The sequence below is a fragment of the Cyprinodon variegatus genome, unplaced genomic scaffold (assembly GCF_000732505.1).
Source record: "Cyprinodon variegatus isolate N-32 unplaced genomic scaffold, C_variegatus-1.0 Scaffold153, whole genome shotgun sequence".
NCBI lineage: Eukaryota > Metazoa > Chordata > Actinopteri > Cyprinodontiformes > Cyprinodontidae > Cyprinodon > Cyprinodon variegatus.
Genome location: NW_015150606.1, coordinates 264,948 through 278,197, shown reverse-complemented (window position 1 = coordinate 278,197; position 13,250 = coordinate 264,948). Strand labels below are relative to the sequence as shown.

The following is a 13,250-nucleotide window of genomic DNA, read 5'->3' as shown; positions in this document are numbered from 1 at the left end:
ACATTCATGCTGATTTTTGCACAGTTTGTGTGTAAATCAGTTAAATAAAATGCTTCTGTCATTTCTTGCACATCTCTGGTGTTGCTGCTATTTTTCACATATCGATTACTCTAAAATGTCCACAGCTGTTATGATTATTTATTCTCCAGATACACAGTATCTATAATGTAAAAACACTCTACAGTGCAGTATTTTATACTCTCTCACTTATTCTGTTATTTCTATGCACTTTTCTATGATCAAAATTGTGTGACCGGTTTTTCTGTAATCCTTTCCTGCTGCCGTAACACCGATTTCTATTCTACTCCATTTTGATCTATTAAACCACTAACTGACATTTTATCGTAAGTCCAATAAATGCTTACATCATCTAATTTTAGTTTTTGTTTTGTAATAGCCAGAGAAATTTGACCAGCTGAAACACTTGGTTTCAAAATAAAAGCTGCAACTAGAAACCAATGAATAAACGTAACTAGAGCTTCAAAATAAAAGGCAATGCTTGATGTTTTGCTATTGGTGCGGTTAGAGGCCCCATCCCAATACCCATCCTACCTCCAAACAGCCCTCTATGAAGTGTAATTAAGGGTTTGAGTGCAATGGTTGCAAACATGCAAAATTGGAGAACTGGAATGGTAAAGGTTATTTCATTAACTAGCACCAATGAGAGGTAACTAGTGCATTAAAAATGGCGGCACTTATACTTGAAAACATTCCCTATTGACACAGAAGCTCAATCACTAAACTTGACAATAATTCTGCCATTTTGCTTAATTAATAGCAGTTAATTTGTGTAAAATACTTCAATGAAGACTACTCAGATGCTCTCTTTGCAAAAGTTTAGCGTAAAGGTATGGGAATGACAAACCACTCTGCAGAATTAGGTTATACTATTCACTCAAACCCGTTAACTGGAGCTCACATTACGAGGGACCTAGAACTGGATCTGCTAGTTATAGTTTCAAAATAAAAGCTGCTGCTGCTGTCGGCCCCCTAACCTGTTATAGCATAAAAACAATGGCTTTCAGTGGCATTCTTCTGCAATGACATTTCCTTGCATGAAAGATACAGAAACATTTTTAATCACGTTTTCATTGTTGAATGTAAGAAGAAAGCGTTTTGGGAGACCTTTAATCATAAAGAACACGACTGATTGGAAGACTTTTATAACCTGTCAAGGTGTAGGACCTTTAACCTTTAACTGTTATAAAAAAAAATCTAAAAAGCAAAAAAATGACACAAAATTTATGTGACATACAAAAAAATGTAAACAGCTTCTCTAAAAATACACAAACATACAGATCTTCCTAAAACTCAACCAATGTTGACTCAGATCAGATCTAAACTAAGAAAAAAAGCCATGTGGCAAACCAAAGGGTAATAAACACTCAATTACGACTAAAATCGAGGAGAAAAGAACAGATAAAAAGAAAGAAAACATCCTAGGTTTATAAATGAGAGTTAAACAACAATAGGTAGGCATCAAGTATTAATATTTATGCAGCATCTAAAGTATTTTTAAGAAGAATGAATAATTTATCTATCCCTTCCATCCAATATCTATAAACACCATAAGACATTCAGTTTTTATTGAGGGAAATTAAAGATATGTGCCACAAGCATAAATACTTTTAAAAGACATATTGAAATGCAACAAAACTGATTGAAATTGGATGCAAAGCCACATAAACTAGCCTTTAAATTGTCTTTCTAAACAGGGCAAAACACATAAAGGAAAAAAAAATAGACAGAGGACCATAATGATTGCATAGTAAATCAACAAAAAGGAAGAAAATTACATCTTCATGCTTTAAAAAAAGTGGGATTTTTATTTTTTTCTAATAGCCAAAGTGTCATAAAGAGTAGACTTCTCCCTATCTGGAACCTGTTGAAGACACTGCTGACAGCATAGGACCATATCTCATGTTGGTTCAGCTTGAAGCAGGATGATGATGATAGCTGTGTGCAGACAGACTTTAAGGCTTAGCAGCTTGCAGACAGGCAACAGAGATTCCTGTGAGATAGAGCAGGCTTGGGGTGTGATGCAGCAGCTGCAGCTCTCACCTGGGATCTAAAACTGTCAATATCAAATCACAACTCCACTATAAGTGGAAACCACTCACTTCTTAAATAAAGGTTAATTCCTTAAATTTTTTTCCTTTTTAACATTTAGTATATGCATGTATTTTTACATGCATCATCATGTAGGTGTGAATTAGAAGTAGAATGCTCATAAATAATGGAATTGATCAGCTACTGTTGCTGTAACCTGGCTCCAGGATGACTGCTGGAGCGGCTGTCTTTGTCAGCACAGATACCAGAAATAATCATCAAACATAGCAGATTTTTTTTCTATTTTCTCTATACCTCATCCTGCTGAGAGTCCTTGGGCTTTTTTCGGACCGGATCTTTAGATGCCGTCATTTCTCCTGCTGCTGCCTCTGTCTCGGTGTTTATACTCTCCCAGTGATAATAACATCCACAGCGGCTGTCGGAGCGATTATTAAGCAGCGGAGAGTCAAGGTGCTGATCCGCAGCAGCGGCTGCATCCGGGAAGACCGTCAAAATAAAAGCCGCGGGTTGTTATCTGGAGGGTGTTTTTCTATTTAAAAAAAAATGCTCCTGCTTAACAGGCCTTTACTTGTTAAAAAGGTTAACAACCAGCAAGCAGATGTAGCCAGCGTTTCAAAATAAAAGCATCTACAGCAAATGATCAAGTTAGTCTGAAAATAAAAGATGATGCTTGTAAAATTTGTCAGTAGATAGGCTAAGTTTTTAAGTGGATTGGGAGTTTGAAAATAAAAAAAGGTGCCGATTGAAACTAATATATATTTATATATATATATATATATATATATATATATATATAGTGTGTGTGTTTTTTTTTCATAAAAGGAATCTGGTTTGCATATTAAAAAACTTTTTGATTCTGATGGTTTGTTAAGATAAATAAAAGCAAATTTGATATGATTGGAGTTTTCAAATTAAAAGCTTTGGATTGGAATTTGGAATCTTTAAAACCAACATCAGTATTTTTTTTTTTTTTTTTTTTTTTTTTGTTACTTTTTAAAACCAACAACCGAGTTAAAGGCCACTCAAGTATGTATTACTGCATAAATCTTTTTTTGTTGTCTTTATTGAGTCAGTCATTGTATCCTTTTCTCTGAGGTACAGTGGACTCTTCAACAGGGGTAACTAGCTTAAATTGGGCCCTGGCCAAACTTATTTCAATCCATCCCCTCCAAACAACCTTGGATATTAGTCGTAAATATCATAAGTGGAAAAATTGAGCTATCTACCGATTTTGCATTAGTCCCTGCTTTCATCAAATACAATCAAAGTTCTATAACCTCCTTAGTGAGCAAATGTAGTCCAATAAACTCATTAAATTTAATAAGATTTAACTGGTCTGACCAGAACCAAAATAAATAGCAAAAGCGTTCAATAAAATATGTCCATTGTTTAAGTAAAAATTCAGCTAAAATGTAAATTCATTGCATTTTTTACTGTTATTGTTTTATATTAGAACCTAATTTTTTTTTTTATAAGTCATTCCACCATACAAGTGGAGGATGTTTGAAACAACTGCCAACATGTCAAGTTCCCTCTGAAAGCAGAGCGCAGGATGCTAAAATAAAAAATCCTTCTTTGCAATATATTGTAAGAGGACTGTGCAAACTAAACGTTCATGGGAGGTGTGCAAAAGGAAAAAATGTTCCTCTTTCAGAATAACACAACGGTGAGAATAAAGCTTGTCAGAGAGAACATACTAGACGAAGTCCAGAACTTCTTAAACACCATTCTTTGGACAGCTGAGTCCAAAAATCTATTATTAAGACATAAGGACAGAGACTAGTTTTGGTTAAAACCTGATTACACACAGACTGGAATGCACGGAGGTGGAAGTGTCATGGTTTAAATATGCTTTGCTGCATCACAATTATTGATGTGGGGATAAAGGCAAAGTGTTTTTCCCCGAAAAGGCATAAGATTAATCTTGCATAAGGAAACCTGATTATTTTTTTGTTGATTTGCTGTCATTTAATCACCTTTCCAGAGATAAACTGTTCATTATTTACATCAACCAGATCAAAACGAGTGTTTAGTTGTTTAACTGCCCTATATTTATTTGCCATTGCTGTTTTTCTCTATGTTAGCCCGAGTTCCACCATATTTAGTGTGATTTTATAGGTTCTTATTTAGACTCATGCTTACTACAATTTCCAACAGGGAACAGCAGAGAGTGTGTGAGACTCTTAGGTATTTTTAAATCTGATGTCACACCCCTATTTCTACTGTATCACTTCAGGGACCAGGAGCCCTTCTGTGATACCATCTTAATTATGAGATTATTGCTCGGTATGTCAGAGGAGAAGGAAGAGGTCCAAGACTCCGTCTGAAATCCCACTGGATGACAGTAAGGCGAGGCTGTGGAACAGATCAGTGACCAGCTGGTCTTCACAGCTGCCAAGTGGCTCAATGCAAATAGATAGGTGTCTCTGAGAAAGCCCTACAGGGGGAACGCAGACTCTTCCCACAATCCCATCTAAAAATAAAGACAACAAAAGGAGAGAGGGGGGGAATAGAAAAGTCTGCAAATGACGACGGAGCAGTTAATAGAAAATCTGGAACCATCCTAAGGGAGTTTGTCTCATTTTGCACCATGGGAGTAGATGCTATTCTAAGGAGAAGAAAATGACTAATTTCAGTTTGTGATACCAGCCGTTGTAGGCTTCCATTGCCATTTCTTCAATTACTAAATTCAATATATTTTACCATGACTCTATAGTAGAAATGGGTGGATGGGACAATCCACAGAATGCACTAGATTCATCTCTTTAAAATGTCTTTGTCAGCCATTTTATATCTACTAAAAGAACATTTTATCTCAGCAAAAATGCTGTATTTAATCTCTTAAAATTTATAAATATTTTTATGACCTTGACATGTGATACTCATAGAAAGTCCTCACTGGATACCTGTTAAGATCTAAAGGTCATTTGTTTCTAGAATTAAAAAATGTTAGAAATGATCCCTAATTCATTCATCACTATCTTTACTGTATGGAGAACCATTTTATTCAAAATAAAACATTAATTCATAAATGTTATCGAAAAATTCATAATAAATATCCCATCAGATGAATAAGATAAACCCATAAAAAACAAAAAAAAATGATAATAATGATAAATAATAATATATAATATAATAGTAAAAAAATATTTTGCTTAATTTGTGATTTGTTTAGCCATGTATTTATTTTCTTCAAGATTTATTTTATTTAAAAGATATATTTTATATCTATTTATTAATTTTGATTTGAAGCATTTTAATTTTAATACAAATATATGTAGTTTTGATATATAACATCTGTCTACTTTTTTATTTATTGATTTCGTAATGGTGTTTTATTTTGTAAAGCTATATGTGGTATTTTAAGGCCATTTATTTTTTTGTACATTATTTTGAAAATATTTTGGAACAAAGGAACCTTGAAATGCAAAAATAAATGTTGATATGAATAGGTATATTTATTCAATTTCTCTGTTACTATAAACCAATACATTTTAAAATAAATCATTAAATAATTAAAAAAATAATACATCGTAAAGTGGGGCTGCTCAGTGGCGCAGTGGGTAGTATTGCCACCTTGCAGCAAGAATGTTCTGGGTTCTTTCTGCATGGGGTTTGCATGTTCTCCCTGAGCATGTGTGGGTTCTCTCCGGGTACTCCGGCTTCCTCCCACAGTCCAAAAACATGACTGTCAGGTTAATTTGCTTCTCTAAATTCTTCTTAGGTGTGAGTGAATGGTTGTTTGTCCTGTGTGTCTCTGTGTTGCCCTGCAATGGACTGGTGACGTGTCCAGGGTGTACCCTGCCTCTTGCCCATTGACTGCTGGAAGTAGGCAACAGCACCCCTCGTAACCCCACTTGGGACAAGCGTGTCAGATAATGGATGGATAGAATACATCGCAAAGTAAACCTTAATTTATAATATATATTAATCTACTGTAAGTAAATCATGAAATACACACAACCACCTAGCTTTGCTTAGCATGACATGTGGGGACATTTCATTGACATGCATTCACTTTATATGGTGTAACCTAGACCCTTACACTAAACCTAACTATTACCAACTTAACCCTAACCTTAACTGAATTCACTCCTTAGTACTAGTCCTAACCTCAACTCAAAGAACAGAACTTTACCATATGGGGACCAGTTAAATGTCCCTGTGAGTCCCTGCAGGATACTTCCTCCACATTGTAGGTAAAAAAAAGGCCGCACACACACACACACATATATATATATATAACAATCAGACAGACAGACAGACAGACAGACAGACAGACAGACAGACAGACAGACAGACAGACAGACAGACAGACAGACAGATAGATAGACAGACAGACAGACAGACAGACAGACAGACAGACAGACAGACAGACAGATAGATAGATAGATAGATAGATAGATAGATAGATAGACAGACAGACAGACAGACAGACAGACAGACAGACNTATTCAATTTCTCTGTTACTATAAACCAATACATTTTAAAATAAATCATTAAATAATTAAAAAAAATAATACATCGTAAAGTGGGGCTGCTCAGTAGCGCAGTGGGTAGTATTGCCACCTTGTAGCAAGAATGTTCTGGGTTCTTTCTGCATGGGGTTTGCAACTATTCCTTATTTGTGCACATTATTATGTCTTTGATAAACTCCTTTCACTTAAATGCATCAGAACATCGGAACGCTTATAATATTAAGTGTGTCTTAGGACTGGGTTATTTACTTTTGCCGTCGCCTTTTTGGAAACACAGGAAGGAGCAATCAGCTAATTGAGCTTAGTGCTTGGAAAAAATCTTTCATTCCTTTAGAGACAGCATGAAAAGTCAGCTGAGTACAAAACATAGCGAGGAAAACAACAAGAAAAGGAACAAAACTTTGAGCAAATAATGGATGTCTATTCTATTGACATTTCTCTATCTGTAGAATGGGTCTGTTTCATTTGTTGTGTTCTCTATTCAGAGGGCCCCCTGCCTGTCTTTGCCTAGGGCCCCAGATTTCCTAAATCTGCCCCTGCTTACCCTAAACCTAACTATTACCAACTTAACCCATAACCTGAATTCACTCCTTAGTCTTAGTCCTAACCTCAACTCAAAGAACAGAACTTTACCATATGGGGACCAGTTAAATGTCCCTGTGAGTCCCTGCAGGATACTTCCTCCACATTTTAGGTAAAACAAGACCACCAATACATAGTCACACATACACCCACACCCACACACACATATATGTATATATATATACATACATATATATAATAGAGTTTAGATAGGGTTATATAGTTTGAAAAAGGGCTGAAGGAAGCCTTCTATGCTTTAAAAACAGAAGCCATCACAGAACAAAGGTCTGGGGTTTCAGTTCCCAAACATCTACAACTATGTCCTGGAACTCATTCCACATAAATCACACTCATTATTTTTCAAATAGTTAAAAACAAAACTCATACATTACAACCTGCAACGACCCAGGAATATGATGGATAGGTTATTGATTTGTATCTGACTTGGATCGTGGCTTGGAGGATTGACTTTCAGATAAAAACATCAGCGCTATATTGTGAGCCAAAGACTCCTCGATATTTGTCCAAACATTGTCATAAAACTGAGTGAAATCTAGTTGCCTCTGATTTAAACCTGTTTTGGAGTTACCATCACCCAGATGGCGGAGAATTGGCCCAGCCGTGTAAAGAACAGCTGTTAAAGCATCAGCAGGGCCAAAGAAACAACAATGTATTACCTGCATACACCCAAATCTAAGTCAGCTCTGTAAATAATTCGACAGCTAAATTCACAAACCCAATATTGGCATTCCACTTTTCCCATTCTGTAGTTTTAGCTCTAATTTGGAAATCTTGAAGACTCAGAAGCTTTCTTTTTCCTGTCAGATTAATGTCGGTTTTACCAGTGATCTTTCCATATCCTTAAAACAATCTTAAATTACAAATATCTTTTTATATTCCTTTAAGATTTAAAAATAATTTCTCAAACTATTTGTTTTCTTTAGTAACTGAGAACAACAGGTATTTTCTCACATAAATAAACAGGAAAAAGTCCTTTTTGATGCATAAAATCATATAAAAAGGAAGCTAACTAATAAGCAAAACAATATCTCCCAAACTTAACACGAGTAATTCCTTTCATCGGTGTGAAGGAATTTAGCTAGCTCTAAATTGATTTCAGCAATCATACAATGTCTGTTTAGACCCGATTTCATCATTTTGCTCCATTTAGTCCAGGATTATAGAGCACAGCTGGACTTTTTGGGGGTGTTTTATAATTCTACTTTATTATATTCTTTTTGTGTGCAGAATCTCCAGCTACAATTTATCCATATCACATAGGGACCATTCCTTTAGTAAAAAATGATTACAGTGTCATTGCTTCAGTAGCCATTTACAAATCGACTGCAAAGTCTTCATTCAGCCCTCATACAGATATTTTCTCTGACACAAACTGGAAAACCCAAACGTTCTCTTTGCCAAACTCCAGGCAGCATAAATGCTCCATTCTCCCATTGTGCACCCAGATGATTGATTGGTTTGCTGCAAGAAAATGTAGTTGAGTCCCTGCTCTGATTCACAGACTCGCTTGTCTTTATTTGATGTTTGTTGCAGCATTGAGTCTCTTTTCACATAGCAGACAGTCTGTTCTGCAAATTGCATCAAGGAGAATCAGTTTTACGGGAATAAATTGATAACGAAGCGGACATTTCATCAATTTATTGATGTCAAGGTCAGGTTTGGTTGTCAGACGAGGTATGAAAGAATGATAAAAGGACTAAAAGTCTCGGATCCCAGAGATAATGAATGGGTCCAAACAGAGATGATTTATTTTCACAGACATCCCTGAAGAAGAAGCACCAGTAAAGATGTGTCGCCTTGCAGGACGCAGTTTAGGGTTCGTCGATATTGTTACTGTAGTAACCTCTCCCTGTTGGGCAGTAGGATGGTGTCTTAACAAATGGCCATGCTTACCTCAATGGACCAATCCATTTCCAAGCCTGTTTGCTTTGTGCAGCCCAAAATTAAGCCAGTGTTTATAAGATCTCCGAACAGAAAGAAACAGTATTCATTGAAAAAGTATTACCACCTGCTGGACTAGGAGTGCAAAAATAACATATGTGCATTGAATACGTGCCTTAATCTGGCACATTGATGTGTCTGGGAAGGACATGGGCTGAATTGTAGAATTGAGAAAAGAGGGAGAATGAAAGCAAGCGGGTGAAAAGTAAAGGAGTTTGGAAATGCATACAGAAGAAAGTAAACAGAGTAACAGGGACAGAGGGTGATAGAAGAAGACAGAAAAAAAGGTAGGAGGAAAAGCTCCTCAAAGGTTTTGTTAGACTTTTTTCCCTTCCCCATTAAATATTCAACAGTGGCAATAAGAAACCACATGGAAATGATCCCTATCTCTCCTTCTCTGACCTTTCCTGGAGATTTGGAAGCTCACCAGCATCCCTGAGGCACAAATCTCACCAGCCGCCACTCCAAATACTAACTCTTACATTCTTACTTCAAATATTATCATATGTCTGATAATATTTGAAGTAGAAGTTCTATGTTTATGATTATACATAATTCTAGCAACAATCTTCATTTGCGTGCTAGAACTACACAATTTAGTTTATCCTTATATTGCTTCATCATTTTAATTAATAAGAATCTTACAGCTTTACAGCCTCTTGATTTAATCAAAAATATATCAAATGAATGCACAGGATTACAAACACAGGCCTTCACTTCTAATCAAAGTTGTTTTACAACTGGGCATGAGGTGAATGCAATTAACCTGCAGTCTTGATGGAAACCCACAGGGCTCTGATCTCAGACTGACCGAGTAATGCATGGCTGATAAGGAAGTGGGTTAATTGACTCAAAAGATGCATGACCCTGCAGTCTTTTGCAGAAGGATTGCAGACACTGCGGGGTGCCGAGGGATTTGCTGTGATGAATTTGAGAGAGAAAAAACATAATAACTATTTAAGCACATAATCTTTTTAAGTGGGTTTCATTACATTAAGGATTTAGTTATGGGAAGAAAACTAGAATTTTTAGAAAAGTTCATGATTTCACAATTTGGATCTGACGTTAACCTTTAACGGCCTATGTAGGTGTTTTAGGAGCCAATATTTTTTATTCCTAAAATAAAGGTGAATGACCTCTACAGAATACTCATTAAAGTGCTGTTGCTCTATTAACCAACCTAATCCCATTTTTGACTAGACCTGCATAAAGACAACTGAATATGGTTAGCATTTAGAATAGAAAACGATAGAAATACAGACAGCCAGTCTCGCTGATGCTCTACTGTACCAGCTGCCAATCTAAATAATTTGTTCTAAAGACAAAAACTAAGCCTAAATCCAAAATGGCTGACAAAAACAACGCTGCATTGAACTGGATGATATGGCTTCAGGATCTCTTCAAAGTAGGAAGTGTCAGGGTTAATTGTGGTTTGAGGACCCAAACGCAGAGGCAGAGAGGCTGAGGAGATTTCTTGCAGTTTAATGAGGCAAAAAGTAAACAAAGGCAGGAACGCAAAAATCTAACTAATGAGGAACGTAGACCACAGCATGGGAAGACAGCAAAGACAAGGAACCAACCAAGAGTGAGAGCAGAGGGAGAGTATATATAGCTGACAGAGACAAAGGGAGGGCTAACGAGCTGATAAGGAGCAGGTGTGAGAGGAGACAACGAGGGAGCCAAGGGGAAAGGAACACATACAAGAGGGCAACAGAGAACAACAGAAAAACATGATTTATAATGGGAAGACATCCATCAGGAAATAGAACAGACAGTAGAACATGTTTTGTTGTTATGTCCAAAATACTCTGAGGAGAGAAGGAAATTAGAATATCGACTTCTAAAGAATAAGTTACAGTTAAAAATATCAGATATGTTGGGATATTGCTCTTCTTCTGAATATTTACGTTATTTAATAAGCTTTCTTAAGAAAACTAAACTGATAGAAAGGATTTAGTTTTTGTTTTTTTTATTTAAGTTGCATTCCGATCCACACTCCTTACCAGTAGGTGGCGGTAATGCACACCAATAAGTTGCTTGTCAACCGCCATTAAAACAAGAAACAACAACAACAACAGAAAAACATAAGAACTAACATAAATCTAGAAATTACAACAAACTGGAATTAAACCAATAAAACTAGAAAACAAGGAGCAAAGTAAAGAACAACAGAACCAAGACCATGACATGAATCAGAAGGTTTATCTTAAAAAATTATGATTTAACATGCAGCTATATCTTTATTAATTGTGTTTTGGTGTCTGTGATATCTATAAGATGAACTTGGTGGTTGAATTGTGGAGAATCTAAGCTTTCTAAGTATGTTTATTTTCCTATTCAATATAAGTCTAATACTTTTTGGACACACAAAAACAATCATAACAACAAAAACGTAATAAACAGAATCCAAACTTGGCCTACAACTACAGATTATTTTGCTAATCATATAATCGGATAGCCAAAGGTTCCTTAAAGACGTTTTTTTTTTTGTTTTGTTTTGTTTTTTTGTAGAGAATGAAACCAGGTGAAGGTAAAATTTTTCAGGATGGAGCACCCCTGCTTCCTCCATCACTATAGCTGCTGGGGAACATTGCCATCCCTTTTTAAAATGTCTGTATTAAAACTTCTTTGAAACGTCCTCATCTCTCTTTTGGCTGTTACAGCCTGCAGCCTCTTCACCCCAGCTATATGTCCCTACATCCTCCTGAGACCAGGCACATGTAATTTGTCCTTTATAGAGGACTTTGTTCACCTTCAAAGTCCTTTCCACTTTCTGCTTACCCTATCAAGCCCTACTCTTTGATGTGATGTGTCATGTGATGCGTTTACAGTAAAGTGCTCAATGGACCAGTTAAGAACACCAAGCAGTACCCTGACATCAAGCTGCAGCAGGCTGAAGAGCTGTTGGAGTCTATAAGATGACAGCATTCAAGAAAGTGAAGGAGAGTATCTGCCAAAAGAAAAAAAACAGGATTCCACAACCAGATCCATTAGTGCACAGTCTACGAGTTAAACACATGCCACAGATGATGGATATCAAGCATGCAGAAAGATGCAGGAATATGGACTGCAGTGGGAAAACATACATGGTGTACCAAACGCAAATTATTTATCTGCGTTACCAAAAAGAAAACAAGCTTCCAGGACTACCATGGCTAATATATCCTGCTCAACAGCAAATTAAAAACCTGTCCTCTGAAATGTTGGTGGAATTCACCGTTCAACAAAATCCATTTTATATTTTCATTTCAAGTAACAAGCAAAAGAGGACAACCAGAAATGGTGAAGACATTTACTCTTTTAACAAATGCAATCTATTCTTGGGTTAATGTGACCCATTAATCATTAATCTGGTCATTTCCAGATTATTTAAAATCAGAGTTAATTTTAGATCTAACTTGCCCTTTTGTAATTTAATCAAATTAATTTTTTTTACTTAATTGTGATGTGTTCTTGTAGGCTTAAATGGATAGAAAATCACATATATAAAGAAAATGGAACACCATTTTCTTTCCTTGATTCTAAGGAGGAGATTGACAGTTTCACCCACCTATCACAGAAGTTTGTGGGGTGCCCTTTTTGGGATCAATTCTTTGGTTAAGATGCTATTAGATGACCCCAGGAAATCTTTCCTTATAATTCCTTATAACTAAAATACTTGCAACACCTCTGCAGCTCCACAATAGTAATAGCAATTAACAATTTATACTAGATAGACCAATACAATGCCGGATATAATTTCTGGCTGACATCAGCATTTCTTTCCTTTTATCTGTCCATACGTGCCTGCTTTGCTGATTTCTTACTGCACTTAGCAGCCATGTCTTAACAACGCAGAAGGCATATACCTCCATTTTCTATTTGGTGTTAATGTTTTGTTTGATTTTTTTTGAAGAGATCCAACATTAGCTCTAACAATACATTTTTTTTTTTTTTTTTTTGGAAATATTTATTTTCGATGTAAATACAGCGTCTATGTTCTGGAGAATTCTTCCTGTTTTTGGTCAGAGTTATCTCCACTAGATGGGGCCAGAGAGCCAGCTGTCTCTGTTCACTGTCAAAACCTCGCTTACCTGTTCTTTGCTAGGTTTTCACGAGATCTGTTGCATTTCTGTCAAGCTCCTTAATCTCCAACTCAGTAACCCTTCAGGAAAACCA

The 13,250-nt window shown here is 36.1% G+C and overlaps 1 protein-coding gene across 2 annotated transcripts in view; it reads right to left on the bottom strand.

Moving 5' to 3' along the window:
* Window positions 1–13,250, bottom strand: part of LOC107086444 (inactive dipeptidyl peptidase 10-like) — a 102,848-nt gene that overhangs the window by 64,038 nt on the left and 25,560 nt on the right. Inside the window, exon 1 of one of the 2 annotated variants that reach the window (XM_015377389.1) lies at window positions 2,365–2,482. The exons of the other annotated variant lie outside the window; for it this stretch is intronic. Coding sequence (XP_015232875.1) covers window positions 2,365–2,421 — 57 coding nt within the window. The 5' untranslated portion in view covers window positions 2,422–2,482. Of the gene's footprint in view, window positions 1–2,364; window positions 2,483–13,250 lie in introns of those variants that run through there. 2 annotated transcript variants of the gene reach the window in all.